This window comes from Anomaloglossus baeobatrachus, chromosome 9, assembly GCF_048569485.1.
Source record: "Anomaloglossus baeobatrachus isolate aAnoBae1 chromosome 9, aAnoBae1.hap1, whole genome shotgun sequence".
Classification (NCBI taxonomy): domain Eukaryota; kingdom Metazoa; phylum Chordata; class Amphibia; order Anura; family Aromobatidae; genus Anomaloglossus; species Anomaloglossus baeobatrachus.
This window is the reverse complement of record NC_134361.1, coordinates 34584493-34610774: the sequence shown is the minus strand read 5'-3', so window position 1 is coordinate 34610774 and position 26282 is coordinate 34584493. Positions and strand designations below refer to the sequence as shown.

The window sequence follows — 26282 nt, the reverse complement described above, 5'->3', positions numbered from 1 at the left end:
TGTACAGGAGGAGGAGGTGGAGGTGGAGGTGAGCTGTGATATCACCCATTGTGACTGAAGGATTCTGTGTTATCTACGATATACAAAAGTCTTAAGTCAGTGTACAGGACAAGGAGTAGGTGAGCTGTATCATTGCCTATTGTCAATGCTGGATCCTGTGTTTTCCACTATGAATAGAGGTGTAATCGGTCATCCTTTCTATGATGATAATGAGACTGCTGAAAAGTCATTTGCAGTGAACAGAAAGTGTGAGTTTAGCATAAAGCCGAGTGGTCAATGTACAAACTCCAATATTTTATTTTCATTATCTTTTAGTGAAAATTATTTTTAAAAAACAAAAACCTGATAAGAAAATTACCTATGACATAGTCCCTTTAATGCACTACTCCCGTGTTTTGGGTTTTTTAGTTGAAAGTCCCCTGCCCCCTGTCTTATATTCGCCCTCCACAGTTTTCATCCTTTTTCGGCGTCGCTCTGATCCTCCAGCGCCATCTTGTGCCCATAACGTTTGGTCAGAAATTATGTCACAAAGTCTCAATGCAAGTCTATAAGAGCCAGAATGAGGCTCCCATAGACTTGTATCAAGTTGTGACCTCCAGCTCCAGGAAATATTGGAGCTGTCAACAGGTTACAGAAGACTGACCGGAGCGACGCTGGAAGCCGATGCAGACGGCGGAGAGTAAGTATAAGACAAGGGGCAGGGACGCTGACACTTAAAGCACTACTCCAAACCCGGAGTGGTGCTTTAAGATGACATGGATTTCTATTTCTGACTCACATGGATCCGTTTTCGCGGTTGCTCGTCACGTAGGAGGTATCGCTTTGTACAAGTAGAGTTCAGTTGCGTCCATTGAGAATATTTTGCACGACTAGTTCAGTCCTTCCTGTGGCCGATGGTCATGGGTTTGTGTCACTTTGTATCTTTAATGCCTTTAGGGTCTCGAGGATTTGAGTGACGGCCGCCGGTCTCATCTTGGAGTCCTTGCTCAGGGCCTGGACCTTGTCTTGCAGGGCGCTCAGCTGGCTGTGCAGGTTGGCGTTCTCGGCTGCCAGTTGGGAGTTGGTGCAGTGCAGCCCGGTGTTCTCCAGCAAAAGGCGGTTCCTCTCCTGCAAAAAAAAAAAAAAAAAATACAACCAAGATGTAAAGCTGGGTTTACGCACTGCAACATCGCAAACGACATCGCTGTAACGTCACCGGTTTTGTGACGTTACAGCGACCTCCCCAGCGACATTGCAGTGTGTGAAACCTATCAGCGACCTGGCCCCTGCTGTGAAGTTGTGATCGCTACAAATCGTTCAGGACCATTCCTAGGTCCTTTGTTTCCCGCTGTGCAGCATGCATCGCTAGCAAGTTTCAGTGTGTAAAGGGGACTTTACAGCGACTCCGCGGCTCTGTCTGTGTAGCGTCCTGATTAGCGGTCACCGGTGAAGGATTCACCGGTGACCGCTAATCCCCCGAGTGACTGAAGTGTCCCCCCCTCTCTCATATTCCCCGATCACCGGCGCTGCACGGCGTTCACTCTGCTCCATCAGCTTTTCCTTTTTTGAAAAAGCCGGCCGCTCATTAAACAATCTCGTATTCCCTGCTTTTCCCCGCCCACCGGCAAATATGATTGGTTGCAGTGAGACACGCCCACACGCTGAGTGACAGCTGTGTCACTGCACCTAATCACAGCAGCCGGTGGGCGTGTCTATACTGTGCAGTAAAATAAATAAATAAATAATTAAAAAATCCGGCGTGAGGTCCCCCCCAATTTCAATACCAGCCAGATAAAGCCATACGGCTAAAGGCTGGTATTCTCAGGATGGGGAGCTCCACGTTATGGGGAGCCCCCCCAGCCTAACAATATCAGCCAGCAGCCGCCCAGAATTGCCGCATACATTAGATGCGACAGTTCTGGGACTGTACCCGGCTCTTCACGATTTGCCCTGGTGCGTTGGCAAATCGGGGTAATAAGGAGTTATTGGCAGCCCATAGCTGCCAATAAGTCCTAGATTAATCATGTCAGGCGTCTCCCCAAGATACCTTCCATGATTAATCTGTAAATTACAGTTAAAAAACACACACCCGAAAAATCCTTTATTAGAAATAAAAAACACTAACAAATTCCCTCATTACCAATTTATTACCCACAACAAAGCCCTCCTTGTCCGGCGTAATCCACGGTCCTCCAGCGTCGCATCCAGCTCTGCTGCATGCAGGTGACAGGAGCAGCAGAAGACACAGCCACTCCTGTCACCTGCACGCAGCTAATGAAGAGAGCCGTGTGATCGGCTGAGCTGTCACTGAGGTTACCTGGATCCAGCGGTGGCCGCGGGTAACCTCAGTGACAGCTCAGCTGATCGCGCTACTCACCGCCGCTCCGGTCAGCTCCACGCAGCAAATGAGGTGAGTAGCGCGATCAGCTGAGCTGTCACTGAGGTTACCCGCGGCCACCGCTGGATCCACCGCTGGATCCAGGTAACCTCAGTGACAGCTCAGCCGATCACACGGCTCTCTTCATTAGCTGCGTGCAGGTGACAGGAGCGGCTGTGTCTTCTGCTGCTCCTGTCACCTGCATGCAGCAGAGCTGGATGCGACGCTGGAGGACCGTGGATTACGCCGGACAAGGAGGGCTTTGTTGTGGGTAATAAATTGGTAATGAGGGAATGTGTTTGTGTTTTTAATTTCTAATAAAAGGATTTTTTCGGGTGTGTGTGTGTTTATTTACTGTCACTTACAGATTAATCATGGAGGGTGTCTCGGGGAGACGCCTGACATGATTAATCTAGGACTTATTGGCAGCTATGGGCTGCCAATAACTCCTTATTACCCCGATTTGCCAACGCACCAGGGCAAATCGTGAAGAGCCGGGTACAGTCCCAGAACTGTCGCATCTAATGTATGCGGCAATTCTGGGCGGCTGCTGACTGATAGTTAGGCTGGGGGGGCTCCCCATAACGTGGGGCTCCCCATCCTGAGAATACCAGCCTGCAGCCGTATGGCTTTATCTGGCTGGTATTAAAATAGGGGGAACCGCACGCCGGATTTTTTATTTATTTATTTTACTGCACAGTATAGACACGCCCACCGGCTGCTGTGATTGGGTGCAGTGACACAGCTGTCACTCAGCGTGTGGGCGTGTCTCACTGCAACCAATCACATTTGCCGGTGGGCGGGGAAAGCAGGGAATACGAGATTGTTTAATGAGCGGCCGGCTTTTTCAAAAAAGGAAAAGCCGCCGGAGCAGTGTGAACGCCGTGCAGCGCCGGTGATCGGTGAGTATGAGAGAGGGGGGGAAATCACCAGCAAATGAGGTGAGTAACACGATCAGCTGAACTGTCACTGAGGTTACCCGCGGCCACCGCTGCATCCACCGCTGGATCCAGGTAACCTCAGTGACAGCTCAGCCGATCACACGGCTTTCTTCATTAGCTGCGTGCAGGTGACAGGAGCGGCTGTGTCTTCTGCTGCTCCTGTCACCTGCATGCAGCAGAGCTGGATGTGACGCTGGAGGACCGTGGAGTACGCCGGACAAGGAGGGCTTTGTTGTGGGTAATAAATTGGTTTTGAGGGAATGTGTTTGTGTTTTTAATTTCTAATAAAGGATTTTTTCGGGTGTGTGTGTGTGTGTGTTTATTTACTGTCACTTACAGATTAATCATGGAGGGTGTCTCGGGGAGACGCCTGACATGATTAATCTAGGACTTATTGGCAGCTATGGGCTGCCAATAACTCCTTATTACCCCGATTTGCCAACGCACCAGGGCAAATCGGGAAGAGCCGGGTACAGTCCCAGATCTGTCGCATCTAATGTATGCGGCAATTCTGGGCGTCTGCTGGCTGATATTGTTAGGCTGGGGGGCTCCCCATAACGTGGGGCTCCCCATCCTGAGAATACCTGCCTGCAGCCGTATGGCTTTATCTGGCTGGTATTAAAATAGGGGGGGAACGCACGCTGGATTTTTTAATTATTTATTTATTTACACGGCACACAGAGCCGCGCGGCATTAAATGAAGTCGGGTGAAGTTCACCTGCTTTTTTGACACGTCCCCAACGACCAGCTAGTCGTTCTGCAGGTCCGGATCGCTGTTAGGTCGTTGGCCAGGTCTGCCTGTTTGACAGCTCACCAGAGACTTTGTAGCGATCCCGGCTAGGTTGAGATCGCAGGTTGGATCGCTAGAAAGTCTCAGTGTGTAAACCCAGCTTAAGATACACGGCCATGTTACTATATCACTGTCCTTGGTGTTTTCCGACCTCACCTTCTCTATCTCTTTTAGCTTCTTCAGTAAAGTTTCAGATTTCTTGCAGCCGCCTAGGCAGTGAGATTGCATGTGAGGAGGATCTGCTGCCCCAGATTCGAGGAGCCCATGTTTCTGACGTTGAGCTTTCCTTTCCGCTCTTTCTGGGCTCGTAGGCCAATTCTCCATCACATCCTTGTGCAGACCTGAAGAAGGGCAAGTAAAATAAAGAGCTCAAATTGTGCAGAAAGCTCGTAAGAAAAGGATATAAAGGGATTATCTAGAACATTTATCTGCTATGGTCAATTTTTGGGGGTTTTTTTGTCCTTAAGTTTTTCCAAAAGTATTTTTTTTTTATTTTATTTTTAAAGTCCTCTAAAGGCCTTGAACTTGCACAATACAGTGTGTCCACCCATATCCTGTCCACCGCCATTAACTTGAGAGCGGCGGCAGCTATAGGCATAGAAGTGGTGTCTAGGTATAGTAAAGTAGCCATGTGCTACGCAATGAAACCACTTATAATGGAGTTTGCATTTTTATCTCGAAAACGGAACGAGAGAGAGAAAAAAAAAGTGAATTACAAAGTTGTAGGGCATCATCAATTCAATACGAATCGACACCTTGCATACAGAAATGCTATGATATGAAACCCATGACCCCCCAAAACATCGAATGCTGGTCACGCATATGGCGCTCATTTAACTTTGATGCTCGGAGTGGCCACCGTCAGCTGCAATGCACATCTGGACTCTGGACAGCATACTGTATCCTGCTGCACGTTGTGCAATATGGTAGGTGACATGTTTGCACAAGCAGCTGTGATACGTCGTCGTAGGTCCTGCAATGGTGGTGGAGGGGTCGCATACACCTGCTGTGTGATGTAACCTCACAGAAAGAAGTCCAATGGGGGTCAGGTCAGGTGAGCGTGGAGGCCACTCCACACAGCCACCATACCCAATGACTTGTAGGAAGGTCTCCATGAGGTATCGCTTCACGTCCGCAGCCTTGTGAGTTTTACACGTTCTTATCATAGCATTTCTGCATGCAAGGTGTGGATTCGTATTGAATTGATGATGCCCTACAACTTTGTAATTCACTTTTTTTCTCTCTTTCGTTCCGTTTTCAAGATAAAAATGCTAACTCTGTTGTTTTCCACCAGGTGGCGCTATAGGTGGTTTCATTGCATAGCGCATGGCTACTTTACTATACCTAGACACCACTTCTATGCCTATAGCTGCCGCTTTTCTCAAGTTAATGGTGGTAGACAGAATATGGATGGACACACTGTATACTTTGTTTTATGTACCTAATACTGCCTATACTAATCTTCTCATGTCAGGAGGGGGTCAGGATCGGTGTCCAGAATGGCACACCACTTAATTTATTCTTTCAGAGATTGACAGTGCAATTTATATGGTTATCTTGCGGACACAGAGGGTCCCCGTGCTAGTAAAATACCTGGACCCTTTGCAGTCCAATAGCTGCTCATATGTAACGCTCACCAACAGCGGGCACAGGTAGACTGGAATGGTGTAGAGTTCCTAGGTGTAGTGAGGCGCTTGCCCGCTAGGGGTCACTAGTACCAAGGCAGGGACAGTCTGCAGAGCAGTCGATCAAGCCGAGTGTCAGAAGCCGGGAGGTCACGTCAGTACAGAGAAGCAACAGAAGCTGAGGTCATGTGCAAGCTGTTGGTCGGTAAGCCAGGAAGGAGCGTCCGGTAAAGAAGGGGAGCAGAGCCATGGTCAGAGAACAAGCCGGGGTCAGAAGCCGAGAGGACACAAAGGTACAGAGGAGAGAGCGGGGCTGGGGTCACAAAGCAGGTCGAGGGTCAGGGAGACAGCGAGTACAGACAATAGGGGAGGGACGGAGGTCAGAGAATGGGACGTAAGGTAACGGGACTAGATCAGAGCAACTCACAAAAACCAGAAGCGTACATTACAGAGCAGGAACTATTACTGGCGGTGTTCTGGGTGAAACCACTCCAAGATAAGGCAGCGCGATCACCCAGAACGAGGCATGATCGAATAGGGCCCTTCCACCGAGGGGCCAGAGCCCCATGAAAACTTCAATCAGCTAATCATGATAAAATTGACCTCTCTTCCTAACAAATGTGAACAAGTGCAAACTGAACATGAAATATACTCCAAAAAATAAACAGCTGCACTCAGAGACGCTAGGGTACGCAAACATGGAATATAGGAATCTGGACATGCATTACTGCTAAGGAAATAAATATAAAAACTGAGACAAAGAGCGCATAATAAAGGTCAGTTTTATGTGAGCCCAGCAGCCGGCGTCAAGGCGTATCTCTGCTGGGTCGCTACCTAAATGCCTCAACCCGGCTGATAAGCCTTCAATTTTATGGGTTGGCAGGAATCTGCTAATGTATAGCATCGGCATCCCTGCACTGCTTGCCCTCCTCCCTGCAGGGATTCCCACTCACTCACTGCTGTGGCAAGCCCGGTAGTGGCTTCTCCGCAGTTCTCCACATGGGTGTTCTCTGCTTTTCTTTTCCAGGACCTGTGCACGTCGTACAGGCCCTCCGTGAGTGCTCCTAGGGTGTGTGTATGCACTGTTGCCCTTCTCTTAAAGGGCCAGTCCATAATTTCCTGGAAGTGCCTCTGAGCCTAAAGCTGAGAGGCACTGGGCACGTAAGGCACTCTCCTAGTAGGGGAGGTGCCTGATCAACTTGATTAGTGGTTTGTTGCCTAGCCAGCTAGTTGTCAGGTCCCCTTCTCTGCTGTGTGTCCCCCTTACAGTGTCCTTTGCCTGTTTCCCGGACCCATCAGTACCCGGAGTCCATCCTCCCTGGCAGTGCCATCTGTCTTAGTTACCCTGGTGGTCCGAGCTATACTAGTGACTGTGTCCAACCACCTGGGCCATGCCATATGCCTCAGCTACCCAGGTTGTCCCAGCTATACTAATGACTGTCCGTCCACCCTGGCTGTGCCACCTGCCTCAGTTACCCAGGTGGACCCAGCTAAACTAGTGACCGTCTGTCCTCCTTGGCCATGCCACCTGCCTCAGTTACCCCGGTGGTCCCAGCTATACTAGTGACTGTGTCTGTTTGTTCCCGTGTCTGTCCTTGCCCTGGGGGTCAGCTGCCACAGTCTTGCTGACTGCCCTGGGAGTGGCACCTGGCGTCTGCCGTGCGGTGGGTGCTTAGCAGACAAGTGTGAACAGGTCTTTTTTTGAGCTAAGTGTTTACATTTTTACACTTCTTTTCTTAGCAGTCTAGATTCCTATATTCTCTGATACAATTGATTTACCTGACGTCACATAGCCTTGCTTGGCCACACTCCATATCTGAAAAAAAAGAGAAACCAGATCAGCTAGAGAAATGGTACAAGACATAAGTCCCAACACGTGGCGCTCGTATTATCTGACCGCCCGGGCCAGACACCGCAGATCTGCTGTATAGGTCGTGCTGTAGTTAAAGTTTTCAAAACCCATTCATCGGGCACCCAAAAAAAGTGTACAGCAATCAAATGTGCACACTGCGATATCGCTAGCCGATTGTAGCGATGCCGAGCGCGATAGTCCCCGCCCCCGTCGCAGATGCGATATCTTGTGATAGCTGCCGTAGTGAACATTATCGCTACAGCAGCTTCACATGCACTTACCTGCCCTGCGACGTCGCTCTGGCCGGTGACCCGCCTGCTTCCTAAGGGGGCGGGTCGTGCGGCGTCACAGCGACATCACATGGCAGGCGGCCAAAAGAAGCGGAGATGAGTGGGACGTAAACATTCCACCTCCTTCCTTCCTCATTGCAGCCGGGACGCAGGTAGGAGATGTCCCTCGCTCCTGCGGCTTCACACACAGCGATGTGCGCTGCCGCAGGAGCGAGGAACAACATCGTACCTGTCACTGCAGCAAAATTATGGAAATGACCGACACTACACAGATCACCGTTTTTTGACGCTTTTTCAATCGTTTCTCGGTGCTTCTAGGCTTTACACGTTGCGACATCGTTACCGGCGCCGGATGTGCGTCACTTTCGATTTGACTCCGACGAGATCGCAGTAGTGATGTCGCAACGTGCAAAGTACCCGTAAATCTGCCTTCTGCTCAGATTTTGACTGCTGATTTTGCATAGGAACAAACTGCAATTAAATCCACATGGAGCCGAGCTTTAGGACTAAACCCTACATGCGAGTTGTTTTTTTTTGTCTTTTTATACTTAAACTACTCATTTAATAATAAATTTGTATTAAATGTCAATTATATCAGACATCCCTTTTAGTCTTCTGTGTGCACGTTGCGGTTTTTTCATGCGTTTACGCTGCATCGTGAATCCCTAGCACAATCTATGAAGATTGTGCAAATTCCATCTGCACGTCGCGTTTTAGAACGCAGCGTTTCGGGTAATACCAAAACGCTGCGTTCTAAAAAGCAACATGTCACTTTTTTTGTGCGTTCCGGATGCTTTTCCCACTCTGTCTATGGCAGAGCATCCAGAACGCATGAATTCTGCATGCACAATGCTGTCAAAACGCAGCTTTTTGGCTGCGTTTTGAAATGCACATGCAGTGACTTAAACGCTGCGGAATAGAACGCAGAGACGTGCGCACGTACCCTCAAAGAAAGGCTGAAACTGACGCGTTTCTATGAGCAAGAACAGAGCGCAGTTCTCGCTAATGTCACTGGAAAGTGTCACAAGACCGGCTCTATGTGTTTGTCAACTTCTCCGGTTCGGGCAGTCACTTCAGCAGAAATTGAACCACAGGCCGCGTCATTTCCTGCCTCTTATGACAGTATGGGGGAATGTAGAAAAGAAGCCTTCCTGCAAGAACAGAGGGCAACAGGGACTCGGATTCTTGCTTTTTTTTGCATAAAAAGTGGAAAAAAACGTAGTTGATCGCTCTGTGAAAGGGCCACGTGGGCTCATGTCAGGAGAGATCCCTTACACGTGGGTTTTGGTCAGTTAAAAGGAACCTATCGGCACATTTATACATATGAAATCAGTGGTATGGCGTAAAGCCTATTGCCCCCACCCCCCAAAAAAATATATACAGATCTGTTGTGCCAGTCAGAGATCTCAAGTCTCATGTCCCCTGAGACCGTGAAGTGATAAAAGTACGTCTCTGCCACTAAAAGAAGCAACTTTGCAAATCATTTTGGTTACATTACAAATGTTCTGCTGTTTTGTGTATATAGCAACTCTGCAGACTTACTGTATAACACAAAAGTGAGTACACCCCTCACATATTTCTATATATTTTATTATATCTTTCCATGGGACAGCACTGAAGATCTGACCCTGTGATACAATGTGCAGTGTCAGTGCGTAGCTTGTATAACAGGGGAAATTTGGTGTCCTGTAAATAACTCAGCACACAGCCATTAATGTCTAAACCGCTGGCAACAAAAGTGAGTACACCCCTAAATGAAAATTGTCATATTGTGTGTCTATTGTGTGTTTAATATTTTGTGTGGCCACCATTATTTTCCAACACTGTATTATCTCTCTTGGGCCTGGAGGTCACTAGATCTTCACAGAAGCCGCTGGATCCTCTTCCATCCTCCATGAGGATATCACGAAGCTGGTGGATGTTAGAGACCTTGCGCTCTTCCACCTTCTGTTTGAGGAGGCCTCACAGATGCTCCATAGGGTTTAGGTCTGGAGACGCTCGGCCAGTCTAAGGGGTACTTTGCACGTTGCGACAAAGCTACTGCGATATCATCGGGGTCAAATCAAAAGTGACGCACATCCGGCGCCGGTAACGACGTTGCAAAGTGTAAAGCCTAGGAGAGAAGATGAATGAGCGTGAAACAGTCAAAAATCGCTGATCTGTGTCACCTCGTTCATTTTCATAATGTCGGTGAGTCCGCAGGTACGATGCTGTTCTTCGTTCCTGCGGAAGCACACATCGCTCTGTGTGAAGCCGCAGGAGCGACAAACATTTCCTTACCTGCCTCCAGCCTCCACGTGCCTCCACGTGTGACGGCAGCACACATACATCTATTCTGAAAAGACGACTTCTGGATATGACAATGAGCTCGTGCACGCAGCTTCTGTGGTCGCCCATGGCGAGGCCTGTTCTGAGTGGACCCTGTCTAGTTAAACTGTTGTATGGTCTTGGCCACTATGCTGCAGCTCAGTGTCAGGGTGTCGGCAATCTTCTTATAGCCTTGGCCATCTTTATAGAGCAATAATTCTTTTTCCTTTATCGTTCCTTTGGGAGACCCAGACCATGGGTGTTTAGCTTCTGCCTCCGGAGGACATACAAAGTACTACACTTAAAAGTGTAGCTCCTCCCTCTGAGCTTATACACCCCCTGGTAGCCAGTCCTAGCCAGTTTATCGCTTTGTGTTCAGGAGGCATACATCCACACATGCATTCTCATCTGATTGTTTGACTTTTGGAAAGAGTTTGAAGAAAAGCGGGTCCATGTCTGGACTCCCGGCATGTCCCTTCTCACCCCACTGTGTCGGCGGTGTTGTTAAGGTTGATTTTACAAGGCTGAAGCCTTACATGCCGCGCTCCTTCACCATCCCTTCTGGGCTCTGGCTTGAAGTGGGAGCCAGCACGGTCTCCATGCCTGGCAGGAGTCCGGTCTCCATCCACAGCCCCTTGAGGATTCTGTTGGACCAGAGCACTCATCCCCAGGGACATGGCCCTGCGTCTCAGCAGCTAAGTACTTGAGACGTTTATGTTGGGGGTCCCGGTTCTTTATTGTAAGGGGAGAGTATGCTGTATGTGATTGTTTTTAACTTTTCCGGCGGGTTCTCCAGCTTTTGCCCGAGAACCGCGCCGATGGTGCCTGCTTGTCGGCCTCGCCGCTTAAATTTAGGCCCCAGCTTCGCTGGAGGCCTAGTTTCGTTTTCCTGCCCTCGCATGTCACTCATGCAGAGGGACAGGTTCGGCTCCTCCTGGCGGCCGTTCTACACAGGGGAGGGACACTCCCCACTGCTGGGGCGTCCCTCCTTCCCGGCAGGTCTCTCTACCCCTCCAGTTCCCGCTCTTTTATAGGAACGCCCCTAGTCCCGCCCCCTCTCTTCGCTCCGCTGGCCATTTCTCAGGCAGAGTTCACTCTGCTCTGGGACATCCTGCATTCTGCATCTCTGCTGAGGTGCTGCGCTCTGGGGGACCGGGCTTCGGGATCTGGAGGGCACACAACACCGCGCTCAGCGGTCTGGTAAGCCACAGCCGGTCTCCGGTTGTGGACCTCTGTATATTCTCCCTGGGGTTCATTCTCTGCAAAGCCCCACTCCAGCAGCATGTCTCACACAAGGAGCAAGGCTCCAAAGCTTTATTCTGCATGCACTGCATGTAAGCTCCTGCTGCCTGAGTCGAGCATTTATCCACACTGTGATGGTTGCTCTAACTTGGCGGTGCCACAGCCTGGAGTCTCACCCCCAGTGGTCTCTCAGGCTGCTGCTGCACCTGTGATTGAACCCCCGGCCTGGGTAGAGTCCTTTTCTAGGTCCATATCCCAGTCATTTGCTGAGTCCATGGGACTTTTGTCCATGACTTTGATTAATATGCATCAGCCCCCCTCACAGGGTGCCTCTAATACTCTTGACAGAGGACTCCTATCCTCTGACCTCCGTCCATCAGAGCTCACGGAGGATTCATCATCTGATCCCAGACCCCGTCCTTCTAAGAGAAGGCGCAGGGTTTCCTCCCCCTCCCCATCCCACGGCTCTGTCTCAAGAGCTGACTCTCAAGATGAGGAGGATGCCCTCACTGGGGGCTCGGAGGCTATGTATCCCATCGATTTCTCTGAGGGTGACTCAGATCTTAGTGACTTGATTGCTTCTATTAATTCTGTGCTGGATCTCAATCCGCCAGTGTCAGAGGAGCAACTCTCTTTGGCAGAAAAACATCAGTTTACCTCGCCTAAGAGAGTGAAGAGTGTGTTCTTTAACCACTCCAGTTTTCAGGCCGCTGTGTCCAAGCCCAGGGCCTGCCCTGACAAACGCTTTCCAAAGCGTGGTTCTGATGACCGGTTTCCATTTCCACCTGAGGTGGTCAAGGAGTGGTCTCACTCCCCAAAGGTAGACCCTCCGGTGTCTAGGCTATCAGCCCGGACCGTTGTGTCGGTGGCTGACGGCACCTCACTTAAGGATTCCACTGAGCGTCAGATTGACCTTCTGGCCAAATCTGTGTATGAAGCTGCGGGGGCCGCGTTTTCCCCGACTTTTGCAGCAGTGTGGGCTCTCAAAGCCATCTCTGCTTCTCTAGAGGAGATGCATTCCCTCACTAGGGAATCTATGCCCGAGATGGTTACCTTAACTGCTCAGGCTTCAGCTTTTTCATCTTATGCCATGTCTGCCATGCTAGAGGCTGCTCACCGCACTGCGGTGGCTTCAGCTAATTCTCTTGTTATCCGCAGGATTTTGTGGTTTCGAGAGTGGAAGGCAGATGCTTCTTCCAAGAAGTTTCTTGCTGGGCTCCCTTTTGCTGGTTCACGGCTGTTTGGTGAACAGCTGGATGAAATCATTAAAGAAGCTACTGGCGGGAAGAGTACTTCCATGCCACAAACCAAGACCAGGAAACCCGCCCAGGCTAGGAATCAATCGAGGTTTCGTTCCTTTCGTTCCTCCAACTGGTCATCCTCTAAGCCTTCCGCCTCGTCCGCTAACTCAGCCAAGGATCAGAAATCCAACTGGCGCCCAAAAGCGCGTCCGCAGAAGACCGCAGGAGGTTCTGCCACTAAGGCAGCTTCCTCATGACTCTCGGCCCGCTCCAGCCACGTCCTTAGTCGGTGGCAGGCTCTCCCACTTTTGCGACGCTTGGTTAAAGCAAGTCTCCGATCAGTGGGTGAGAGACATCATATCTCACGGTTACAGGATAGAATTCTCTTCCAGCCCTCCAAACAGATTTTTTCTCTCAACTCCCCCCTGCTCCAAGGCCGCCGCCTTCTCACAGGCCGTGGCGTCCTTGCAGGCAAACGGAGTGATTGTCCCAGTTCCCGCTCAGGAACGGTTCAGAGGTTTTTACTCAAATCTCTTCCTAGTTCCAAAAAAGGACGGTACCTTCCGGCCCATCCTGGATCTCAAGCTTCTCAACAAGCATGTCCGGGTGCGGCATTTTCGCATGGAGTCTCTGCGATCAGTCATTGCCTCTATGACCCAAGGGGAGTTCCTGGCGTCTATCGACATCAGAGATGCCTATCTACATGTGCCAATCGCAGTGTCACATCAGCGTTGGTTACGTTTTGCGATAGGAGAGGATCATTTCCAATTCGTGGCTCTCCCCTTCGGGTTAGCCACGGCCCCTCGGGTATTCACCAAGGTCATGGCGGCAGTGATTGCGGTCCTGCACCTCCAGGGGGTTAGCAGTGCTTCCTTATCTGAACGACCTTCTGGTCAAGGGTCCATCCAGCGCAGACTGTCAGCGGAGTGTTTCGCTCACTCTCGCCACCCTAGCCCAATTCGGGTGGATTGTCAATCTTCCCAAATCCACTCTGACTCCGACCCAGAGTCTCACGTACCTAGGGATGCAGTTCGAGACTTTGCCGGCACTTGTGAAGTTGCCCTTAATCAAACAGCAGTCTCTCCGGCTAGCGGTGCGCTCTCTCCTGAGGCCCCACCGTTATTCCCTCAGGCGCCTGATGCATGTGCTGGGTCAAATGGTGGCTTCCATGGAGGCGGTTCCCCTTGCCCAGTTCCATCTGCGTCCTCTGCAGTTAGACATTCTCCGCTGTTGGGACAAGCGGCCTTCCTCCTTACAGAGGTTAGTGGCTCTGTCGCCACGGACCAGGAGCTCTCTTCAGTGGTGGCTTCGACCCCTCTCCCTGTCCCAAGGGCGCTCCTTCCTGGCTCCGTCCTGGGTGATTCTCACCACGGATGCCAGCCTATCCGGCTGGGGAGCGGTACATCTCCACCACAGAGCTCAGGGCACTTGGACTCCGTCCGAGTCAGCCCTTTCAATCAATGTGCTGGAAACCAGAGCTGTGCTTCTAGCTCTCCTAGCCTTTCACCACCTGTTGGCGGGCAGGCACATTCGAGTCCAGTCAGACAACGCGACAGCGGTTGCCTACATCAATCACCAAGGCGGGACACGCAGCCGCCTGGCAATGTTGGAGGTCCAACGCATTCTTCAATGGGCGGAGGACTCCAAGTCCACCATATCCGCAGTCCACATCCCTGGCGTAGAAAACTGGGAGGCAGATTATCTCAGCCGTCAATCCGTGGACGGTGGCGAGTGGTCCCTGCACCCGGCAGTGTTTCAGTCAATCTGCCGCAAGTGGGGCACTCCGGACGTGGACCTAATGGCATCCCGTCACAACAACAAGGTTCCGGTTTACGTGGCTCGCTCCCACGATCCTCAGGCCTTCGCCGCGGACGCTCTGGTTCAAGACTGGTCCAAGTTTCGTCTGTCCTACGTGTTTCCCCCTCTAGCTCTCTTGCCCAGAGTCCTGCGCAAGATCAGAATGGAGGGCCGTCGAGTCATCCTCATTGCACCAGACTGGCCCAGGCGAGCTTGGTATCCGGACCTGCTCCAACTGTCCGTGGAGATGCCGTGGCATCTTCCGGACCGTCCCAGACCTGCTCTCGCAAGGTCCGTTTTTCCGCCCGAATTCTGCGGCACTCAAATTGACGGCGTGGCTCTTGAGTCCTGGATTTTGACGGCTTCTGGTATTCCTCCTGAAGTCATCTCCACTATGACTCGGGCCCGTAAGTCTTCCTCCGTCAAGATTTATCACAGGACTTGGAAAATTTTCCTGTCCTGGTGTCGCTCTTCCGGCCATTCTCCTTGGCCATTCTCGTTGCCGACCCTTCTGTCTTTTTTACAGTCCGGTCTGCAGCTAGGACTGTCCCTCAACTCTCTCAAGGGACAAGTCTCAGCTCTATCAGTGCTGTTCCAGCGGCGTCTCGCCCGGCTGGCTCAGATCCGCACCTTCATGCAAGGTGCGTCTCACATCATTCCGCCTTATCGGCGGCCCTTGGATCCCTCGGACCTTAACTTGGTCCTCACGGTATTGCAGAAACCCCCCTTTCGAGCCTCTTAGACGATACAAAGAAACCTCCCTTTCTCAAAAGGTGGCCTTTCTAGTTGCCATAACTTCTCTCAGGAGAGTCTCTGATTTGGCTGCGCTCTCCTCGGAGTCACCTTTTTGTTTTTTCACCAAGACAAGGTAGTTCTCCGTCCGACCCCGGACTTTCTTCCTAAGGTGGTCTCTCCCTTCAACCTTAACCAGGATATTTCCTTGCCTTCCTTCTGTCCGGCCCCTGTTCATCGCTTTGAGAAAGCGCTGCATACTCTAGATCTGGTGCGTGCTCTCCGGATTTATGTGACTCGCACCGCTGCGCTTAGGCGGTGCACCTCTCTTTTTGTGCTAACCACAGGGCGACGCAAGGGTCTCTCTGCTTCTAAGCCGACCTTGGCCCGTTGGATTAGATCGACCATTTCGGACGCCTACCAGAGTACTCAGGTGCCTCCCCCGCCGGGGATCAAAGCACACTCGACCAGAGCTGTCGGTGCCTCTTGGGCTTTTAGGCACCAGGCTACGGCTCAACAAGTCTGTCAGGCTGCCACTTGGACTAGCCTGCATACCTTTTCGAAGCACTACCAAGTGCATGCTCATGCTTCGGCAGATGCGAGCTTGGGCAGACGCATCCTTCAGGCGGCTGTCGCCCACTTGTGAAGTTAGGCTCTGCCTACTTCTTAGTTTTTTCTGTTTATTTCCCACCCAGGGACCTCTTTGGAACGTCCCATGGTCTGGGTCTCCCAAAGGAACGATAAAGAAAAAGAGAATTTTGTTACTTACCGTAAATTCTTTTTCTTATAGTTCCGTATTGGGAGACCCAGCTCCCTCCCTGTTGCCTGTTGGCAATTTTCTTGTTCCGTGTGTTATCACCGGCTGTTGTCGTGGACAGAGTCTCCGGTTGTTCCGGTTCTTACTCGGTTCTACTTGTGGGTGGCTATTCTCCTTCAGCTTTTGCACTAAACTGGCTAGGACTGGCTACCAGGGGGTGTATAAGCTCAGAGGGAGGAGCTACACTTTTAGTGTAGTACTTTGTGTGTCCTCCGGAGGCAGAAGCTAAACACCCATGGTCTGGGTCTCCCAATACGGAACTATAAGAAAAAGAATTTACGATAAGTAACAAAATTCTCTTTTTTTTCAGCTCCTCAGAGAATTTTATGTCATGAGGAGCCATATTGAACTTCCAGTGACCAGTATGAGAGAGTGTGTGAGAGATAACACCAAATGTAACACCCCTGCTCCCATTCACACCTGAGACCTAGTAACACTAATGAGTCACATGACACCGGGGAGGGAAAATAGCTAATTGGGCACATTTTGGCCATTTTCACTTAGGGGTGTACTCACTTTTGTTGACATTAATGGCTGTGTGTGGTGTTATTTAGAGGTCATAAAATTTACACTGTTATACAAGCTGCACACTGACACTGCACATTGTATCACAGGGTCAGATCCGCAGTGTTGTCCCATGAAAAGATATAATGAAATGTCAGGGGTGTACTCACTTACGAGGGGGAGTAATACACGGCTGCAGGATCAGGTCTGCATAGAAGCTGCAGACACAGCCCTGATGACGCTCCGCGCTCGCTGCGGTTTCTTACACAGTTGGCACACAGCGGCGTTTCCTTCAGACGTATCTCCACCAGACTTTGCAAAAAAGGAAGTCCTAGTCTGGAGCACACTTGACTGGCTTTCATAAAATATGATGTCATCTCCTCTCGGGTGACCGGTCCCTCTCTGTGAAAAAAAAAAAAAAAATCTGTATATCGCCATCACATATATGTGTACAGCTCTGTCATGGACTACTTATCTCACAGCCGCCATAAGAAAACACAGAAAGGGTCATTTTCCTGGACTAAATGAGAGTTATTATGATCACTGGCTCACGTGATAACAAACTGGGGACCGAATTATTGGATTAAAGGGGTTGTCCAACTTTGGGAGCTTTGATTTTACATATACTTGAGGCTAAAAATGATTTTGCCCGTTGGGTTCTATTAAACATTTTGCACCTCTTTACATTTTACAGGCTTTTTGTTTCCCGACACATTCAACTTTGATGTGATCATAAAACAACTTAGAGCAGGTCAGATATAAAAGCGATACAAACTTCCCTACTGTTCTTCCGAAGAAGCTCACTGAGGGATTCTCAGCTAACTTATTCTGCAGCCAGTGCACTACATAGGCTGTAGAAGGGAAAGGGCACAAAATGTTTAAGGAAACCAAATTGCAAACAATATTTTTGGTCCTAAAAATACAAATTTAAGATTTATTTTTAATCCAGAATTAACAAAGTATAAAGAAATAAAAAAAAAAAAAACAACAATGGCAAATAAAGAAAAAAACAATGGCAAATAAAGAAAAAAAAACAATGGCAAATAAAGAAAAAAGAAACTATGGAAAATAAAAAAAGAGACAATGGCAAATAAAGAAAAAAGAAAATGGCAAATAAAGAAAAAAGAAACAATGGAAAATAAAGAAAAAAAACCCAATGGTGAATAAAGAAAAAAGAAACAATGGAAAATAAAAAAAAGAAACAATGGCAAATAAAGAAAAAAGAAAATGGCAAATAAAGAAAAAAGAAAATGGCAAATAAAGAAAAAAGAAACAATGGAAAATAAAGAAAAAAAAAAACCAATGGTGAATAAAGAAAAAAGAAAATGGCAAATAAAGAAAAAAGAAAATGGCAAATAAAGAAAAAAGAAATAATGGCAAATAAAGAAAAAAGAAACAATGGAAAAAAAAGAAAAAAAACAATGGTGAATAAAGAAAGAAACAATGGCGTATAAAGAAAAAAAACAATGGCAAATAAAGAAAAAAGAAACAGTGGCAAATAAAGAAAAAAGAAACCATGGCAAATGAAAAAAAACAACGACAAATAAAGAAAAAAACAATAGCAGATAAAACAAAAGAAACTGGCAAATAAAGAAAAAAGAAGCAATGGCAGAATTGTTCTGGGATTTTTCTTTTTGTTTTTTTTTTTGCTGCACTTAGAATTTCTTCCCTAACTTACCTGTCCTTTTCCAAAATGTGACAAGAGAAGGGAAAGGTAGAAATCACTTTTTCAAAGTCTTCTCGAGATATATGGCCTCGTTCATCCGGATCGTAGAACTGGAAAACGGACTGGAAGGAAAAAGGTAAAAGTTATTTGGGGAAATAAATGACTATGTCTAATTGAAGACTCATGGACATCCGTGATCTTAATCTTAAAGGGAACCCGTCAGCTGGTTTCAGCACCACCCGACTGATCTAGGTCGCTGTGATCTTTTGGTTTTTTTTTTTGTTTTTTTTCAATCCTTTAATCCATTCCTGAATAATTGTTTTTCCAATTTCTATGTAAATGAGCCACAAGTGTGGGGGGCATGGCCTGCACTTACAGTTCTCTGTCCTCCTTCCCCAGACACCGCTGTCCTCCAATCACTGAATGAAAAGTCCGCTCTGCGCAAAGATTTTCCGTCTTTTGAAAGTGTTTTATGGCAGTTTTCGCAGGTTCACTTCACTTCTCATCAACAGAGAACCTCTTCCGGGCTCCTCTGTTGACGAGGTGTCACTACTGATTGACAATTGGCTCCCCGCAGTAAGGTAGTGGGGAGCCAGCTGTGACCATCGACCCATTTATAAGAGATTGTGATTTCTGCTTTACAGAACAGTGCTAATGCCCCACGCTATATAACACTGGCACAAGGGGACTACTAGGGGTTAAGAGTGTTTAATGCATTTTTTGAGTGATTTTTATGCCATTTTTTGAGTAAATCCACTTACAAAACTACATTTGCACATAACCTTAAAATCCCCAGTATGTATAAAGCTTGCACATAAAAAAAATATTGCACTTGCTAATATAAGTGTTGTGCATATACCTGTACGTGCAAACCGGCCTATTACACGTGTGGTGGGTAACGCACTCACAGGAAGCTGCTCAGGAAGTGTGTGTCGGCCATCGCTGCAGAAATTATTTGTCCATTTTACCAAACTGCACTCAAAGCCTGACACATAATCCTAATATCCTACTTCTCAAAGTCAGAATCACAGGGTCCACGAACCGGCGCAGGGGGCATTTTCCTGACAATTTAGTGAAACGTGGATATATTTTTTTTAGTCCTTAAATTATTTTTTTTGGTTAAATGTATTGTTTGATAATGTTTGTTTTATTTTTCATTTCACTACATACATACAATACATATATATGTACACACATAGACACATACATACATCTACAGTATACAGAGGTGTTATTAGTCATTGTACAGTAGGAGGAGGAGGTGAGCTGTGACATCACCTATTGTGAATGGTTGATCCTATGTTATCTATTGTATATAGAAGTGTGATCAGTCATTGTACAGTAGAAGGAGGAGGTGAGCTGTGACATCACCTATTGTGAATGTGGATCCTATGTTATCTACTGCACATAGAGGTGTTATCAGTCATTGTACAGTAGAAGGAGGAGGTGAGCTGTGACGTCACCTATTGTGAATGTGGATCCTATGTTATCTACTGCACATAGAGGTGTTATCAGTCATTGTACAGGAGGTGGAGGTGAGCTGTGACATCACCTATATTGAATGGTGAATCCTGTGTTATCTACTGTATATAGAGGTGTTGTCAGTCATTGTACAGGAGGAGGAGGAGGTGAGCTGTGACGTCACCTATTGTGAATGGTGGATCCTGTGTTATCTACTGTATATAGAGGTGTTATCAGTCATTGTACAGGAGGTGGAGGTGAGCTGTGACATCACCTATATTGAATGGTGAATCCTGTGTTATCTACTGTATATAGAGGTGTTGTCAGTCATTGTACAGGAGGAGGAGGTGAGCTGTGACGTCACTTATTGTGAATGGTGGATCATGTGTTATCTACTGTATATAGAGGTGTTATTAGTCATTGTACAGGAGGGGGAGGAGGAGAGCTGTGATATCACCTATTGTGAATGGTAATGTCTGTGATGATAATGAAACTGATGAAAAGTCAGCTAAACAGAACAATATGTACAAGTAAATTATAAGGCTTACTGGCCAGAGTTAAAATTGCAAGATTTGTTTAATAAAGCTAGTAATATGAAAACAAATTTCAAAAATGGGGAAGAATATTATGTCACACAAAATCTTACTTTAATACAATAGGTCATATACTCATCACACATTTCATTTAAGGGCACATAAGAAACTTATATATATACTAGAAGGTGGCCCGATTCTACGCATCGGGTATTCTAGAATTTACGTATTGTGTAGTTCATGTATGATTTTTGTTATATATATATATATATATATATATATATGTATATAGATGTTGTTGTGTGTAGTTACCAAGTGTTTGTGTAGGGCGCCGTACATGTTCTGGGTGTTGTCTGGGTGTGGCGGGGGGTGAGAGCGGTGTTGTATGTGTGTTGCGTTGTTTGTGGAGCGCTGTGTGTCTGTAGCATTGTGTGTGTGTGTGTGTTGCGCGGTTTGTGTGGGTGTGGGGTGTGTGTGTGTTTTGGGGGGAGGTATGTTTTGTGCAATGTGTGTGTTGTGCGGTATGTGCGTATATTTGTGTGTGCCGCGGTGTTTGGGTGTTGGGTGTTGTGTGTGTGCAGCGTTGTCTGTGTGTGTGGGTGTCTGTGTAGGGCAGTTGTTTGTGGTTCCCAGTGTGTGTGTGTGGTGTGTTGTGCAGTGCGCGCGCGTGTGTGTGTGTGTGTTGGGGGGAGGTGTGCACTTCCCATCGTGCTCCATCCCCCATGCAGCGCACTCCCCATCGTGCTCCATCCCCCATGCAGCGCACTCCCCATCGTGCTCCATCCCCTATGCTGCGCACCCCCCATCGTGCTCCATCTCCCCTGCTGCGCACTCCCAAACGTGCTCCATCCGCCATGCTGCGCACTCCCAAACGTGCTCCATCCGCCATGCTGCGCACTCCCAAACGTGCTCCATCCGCCATGCTGCGCACTCCCAAACGTGCTCCATCCGCCATGCTGCGCACTCCCAAACGTGGTCCATCCGCCATGCTGCGCACTCCCAAACGTGCTCCATCCGCCATACTCCGCACTCCCCATCGTGCTGCATCCCCCATGCTGCGCACTCCCAAACGTGCTCCATCCGCCATGCTGCGCACTCCCAAACGTGCTCCATCCGCCATGCTGCGCACTCCCAAACGTGCTCCATCCGCCATGCTGCGCACTCCCAAACGTGCTCCATCCGCCATGCTGCGCACTCCCAAACGTGCTCCATCCGCCATGCTGCGCACTCCCAAACGTGCTCCATCCACCATACTGCGCACTCCCAAACGTGCTCCATCCGCCATGCTGCGCACTCCCAAACGTGCTCCATCCGCCATGCTGCGCACTCCCAAACGTGCTCCATCCGCCATGCTGCGCACTCCCAAACGTGCTCCATCCGCCATGCTGCGCACTCCCAAACGTGGTCCATCCGCCATGCTGCGCACTCCCAAACGTGCTCCATCTCCCATGCTGTGCACTCCCAAACATGCTCCATCCGCCATGCTGCGCACTCCCAAACGTGCTCCATCCGCCATGCTGCGCACTCCCAAACGTGCTCCATCCTCCATGCTGCGCACTCCCAAACGTGCTCCATCCGCCATGCTGCGCACTCCCAAACGTGCTACATCCGCCATGCTGCGCACTCCCATACGTGCTCCATCCGCCATGCTGCGCACTCCCAAACGTGCTCCATCCGCCATGCTGCGCACTCCCAAACGTGGTCCATCCGCCATGCTGCGCACTCCCAAACGTGCTCCATCTCCCATGCTGTGCACTCCCAAACGTGCTCCATCCGCCATGCTGCGGACTCCCAAACGTGCTCCATCCGCCATGCTGCGCACTCCCAAACGTGCTCCATCCTCCATGCTGCGCACTCCCAAACGTGGTCCATCCGCCATGCTGCGCACTCACAAACGTGCTCCATCCGCCATGCTGCGCACTCCCAAACGTGCTCCATCCGCCATGCTGCGCACTCCCAAACGTGCTCCATCCGCCATGCTGCGCACTCCCAAACGTGCTCCATCCGCCATGCTGCGCACTCCCAAACGTGCTCCATCCCCCATCGTGCTCCATCCACCATGCTGCACCAGCATCATCCTCTCTACCCGCAGCATCAGCCTTTCTACCCGCAGCATCAGCCTCTCTACCCGCAGCATCAGCCTCTCTACCCGCAGCATCAGCCTCTCTCCTCCCAGCATCAGCCTCTCTCCTCCCAGCATCAGCCTCTCTCCTCCCAGCATCAGCCTCTCTCCTCCCAGCATCAGCCTCTCTCCTCCCAGCATCAGCCTTTTCTGTCCCTAGCATCAGCCTCTCTCCTCCCAGAATCAGCCTCTCTCCTCCCAGCATCAGCCTCTCTCCTCCCAGCATCAGCCTCTCTCCTCCCAGCCTACCCCAGCCTCAGCCTCCCCCAGCATCAGCCTCTCTCCTCCCAGCATCAGCCTCTCTCCTCCCAGCATCAGCCTCTCTCCTCCCAGCATCAGCCTTTTCTGTCCCCAGCATCAGCCTCTCTCCTCCCAGCCTCCCCCAGCCTCAGCCTCCCCCAGCCTCAGCCTCCCCCAGCATCAGCCTCCCCCCAGCATCAGCCTCTCTCCTCCCAGCCTACCCCAGCCTCAGCCTCCCCCAGCATCAGCCTCTCTCCTCCCAGCATCAGCCTCTCTCCTCCCAGCATCAGCCTCTCTCCTCCCAGCCTACCCCAGCCTCAGCCTCCCCCAGCATCAGCCTCTCTCCTCCCAGCATCAGCCTTTTCGGTCCCCAGCATCAGCCTCTCTCCTCCCAGCCTACCCCAGCCTCCCCCAGCATCAGCCTCTCTTCTCTCAGCCTCCCCATCCCAGCCTTCCCCAGGATCAGTCTCTCTCCTCCCAACCTCCTCCAGCACGCCGTGCTCCTCTGCCAACACTCACAGATCCGATCGCATACACTCACACACACACACTCACACATCAGAACACACTCACACACATCCGATCGCATACACGCACACACACACACACACACACACACACTCACACATCAGAACACACTCACGCACATCCGATCGCATACACTCACACACACACTGACGATATCGCACATACGCGCTGACACAATCACAACATCCGGAGATACCACATGCTTCCGGCCATGTGATCCTCCGGCAGGTCCTGGAAGATCACTGCACAGTATCGCCGCCGAGAAGCAAGCGATATCACGGGATGTTGTGAGTATGTGGATGCGATCTGATGTGTGTGTGAGGTGTGTGTGAGAGTGAGTGTGATCTGATGTGTGTGTGTCTGTTCTTATGTGTGTGCGTGTGTGTGTGTGTTCCGCCGCTGCAGGACCTTGATGCACTCACCTCGGGGCGAGAAGCCATTCCGTGTGGGGGGGCGGAGCCTGGGCGAGCGGCCAATCCGTGCGGGGGGGCGGAGCCGAGGAGAGCGGCCAATCCGTGCGGGGGGAGGAGCCGAGGCGAGCGGCCAATCCGTGCGGGGGGCGGGGCCATGGCGAATCCGTGAAGCCGAGCGGCCAATCCGTGCGGGGGGGCGGGGCCATGGCAAATCCGTAAAGCCGAGCGGCCAATCCGTGCGGGGGGCGGGGCCATGGCGAGCCCAGCGGCCAATCCGCTGTTTGTCACCGTGAGGACATGTCACGGTAAGGACACAATTTTGGAGCAAGACAGACAGACAGACAGACAGAATAAGGCAATTATATATATATAGATTATATATATACATATATATTTATATATATACACACACATATATATATTAGTGTCTTATGTGCCCTTAAATGGAACGTGTGTGTGTGTGTATGTATATATATATATATATATATATATATATATATATATATATATATTTATAGATAGATATATATATATTTATAGATATATATATATATATATATATATATATAACAGTGTAGATTGGGACATGATGAGCATTGTCCTCTCATCATTAAACGGCTGACAAGTTAGTGACAGCCTATAGTACATATATATATATAACTTCATTTTTTTTTCCCGCTTTACTCTGAGGACAATTTTCTGTCCATTAACTCCTATTCACTGCAGCTGCCATAAAGCACTCACCCTGCTTTACTGTATATATAGATCATGAGGGAAGGGAGCGTGTAGTTACAATATGGAAGCCTCTAGAATAAATCACACATTTTTTGCCTTCTACAGACTTGAAACTAGAATTAGGCATATACTATATTTTTAATAAGAGAAATTATTGTCTTCCAATCTATTAAGTTACTTTCCTCTTCCTGGACCATGAGTACTTTTACATTCTTCATATTTTAATCTTTTTTACAGTAAGTAAACACATAGATTTAGTGAAAGATCGGTTGTTACCAAAGCGTAAGTGTAGATTAAACTAGGTGACTCATTTTAGTCCCTGCCTAACACCTACTGAGTAATATCTGTACATCACATCTGCTACAACACAGAGGGGCTTCCCCTGGGAAAAAGCAAAGCTGATCTGTACGGCTATATCAGTTTTGAAGCCAACAAAAAAATCCTAAAATAAAGCCTTTAGATAGTCTATTTTGGGGGATCAAAGCCAAACTTTGAAGGGGCCAAGACCATCTATTGGTCCAAATCTCCAACATGGCCCCCAACTATCGTGGTTTGTTAATTGTATTGGTCTTGGTATCTTTTGGGCACTGAGGCTCTACTACGGCCTGGTAGTGACAACAACTTCCTTAAGTTACACCCCTGGTTATGGGAGCTATATGTCACGTCTCCACCGCCGACGTATTTCCGCCATGGGAAATGCTGGTGATAGTGGAGGAGTCAATGCCACAGGCTCTGGTGGGCGCAGGCTCCACTCATCCACTAGCCTGGGTTTCTCTGGGACCTGCAGTACCACTGGCTGATGATGGTCGTGTGTGTCTTCCAGCTGAAGTTACCACCATTCAGCTACAGCCAATGAGAAGTCACCACACCCTTCTTATTCCCCCTCCTGTCTGCTGGTCACCGTCAGATATAGTCTTGTAGTATACTGCTTGTCTTTGGTTCACACCCTGCTCCTAAACTTCTGATCCCCATGTTTTGACCTCTGCCTGTTCTGACTACTCTGCCTGCTGTGTTTTGTACCTCACTGCCATCTCCGGTTTGACCTTTGCTTAATTTCCTGACCACCCTCTTGCCTGCCAATTTTGTCCCTTTTTGGACCCTTTCTGGTTTGGACCTTGCCTGATGACAAGTCTTTCCTGAATTGCAGCCTTCCATAGACAGCGATCTCCTGGACCTTGTTGTAATTCCAGATCCCTGTAGAGGGGTTAAAGGGTTTCTGAGGTTCTTGGAATGCTGCTGAGTGACCGGTTAGTCTCTAGTCTGCCCATGACAGCCATCCTGAGTCTGTGGTCCCGGGCAACCGTCACGCTATCGAAATTATTAACATTGAACGTGTCTCGGGGTATGACGAGTTAACTAGGAACAGGGGAGCCTAAACTGGTCCTCAGGGTAGGATAACCTTCGCTGATCCTGATACGAAAGATACACCTGAAGGTGACGATGTTTGGGCCGCCTTCCTTGCCCTAGCTCCTGAAAAACCCTAGTCTAGAGGACCTCTCTCCACCATCGAGGAGAGGGCCGGGACAGGAGTGATTAATGCCACACAAATAAACAGACGGGGGGGAAAACAAAACTCAAACTCACAGCAATTACTCACAGGTATAGACAATACGTGATCAGGAGGAACAAGAGTGATCAGACAACAAAAGTATTTCCACAAACCACCAAACAGCACACAGAAATTCACCAGCAACAGGATAATAAAGCACTAGTGTCACGCTTACAATTGGCGGGCAGGTTGAGACCAACCAATATCTGACGCACGTCAAAAATGCAGCAAACAATACAAGAAATGGGGAACACCAGGGACACAATAATAATGATGGGCCCTGGTTCTAGTGAGTGGGGTAGATGAGACACCTGCAGCTCTCCCTACACTCCTAGCCAGGTCCTATAAAGTCTCTGTAACTATCAGCGAGCAGCAACCTGAGACCTTGAGGAAAACCCTTTAGTTGCCCTGGCTAGTGCGTTGGCAGGTGGGAGACACAAGCCAATCGCTGCACTAAAATAACACAAGGAAAGGTAAGAAACAGGGGAAAACATCAACAAAAAAGGATAAAGTTCGGCTTCTGGAACATCCTTTCTCAGCT

General features: G+C 49.2%; 1 protein-coding gene across 1 annotated transcript in view; it reads right to left on the bottom strand.

The window, feature by feature from the left end:
- Positions 1-242: 242 nt before the first annotated feature.
- Positions 243-26282, bottom strand: part of RASGRP4 (RAS guanyl releasing protein 4) — a 63207-nt gene continuing 37167 nt past the window's right edge. Inside the window, exons 12-16 of the mRNA XM_075322545.1 lie at positions 18173-18282; positions 16761-16896; positions 7492-7528; positions 4244-4428; positions 243-1107 (exon numbers count right to left, since the gene is read on the bottom strand). Of these exons, the coding sequence (XP_075178660.1) occupies positions 898-1107; positions 4244-4428; positions 7492-7528; positions 16761-16896; positions 18173-18282 (678 nt within the window). The 3' untranslated portion in view covers positions 243-897. The remainder of the gene's footprint in view (positions 1108-4243; positions 4429-7491; positions 7529-16760; positions 16897-18172; positions 18283-26282) is intronic.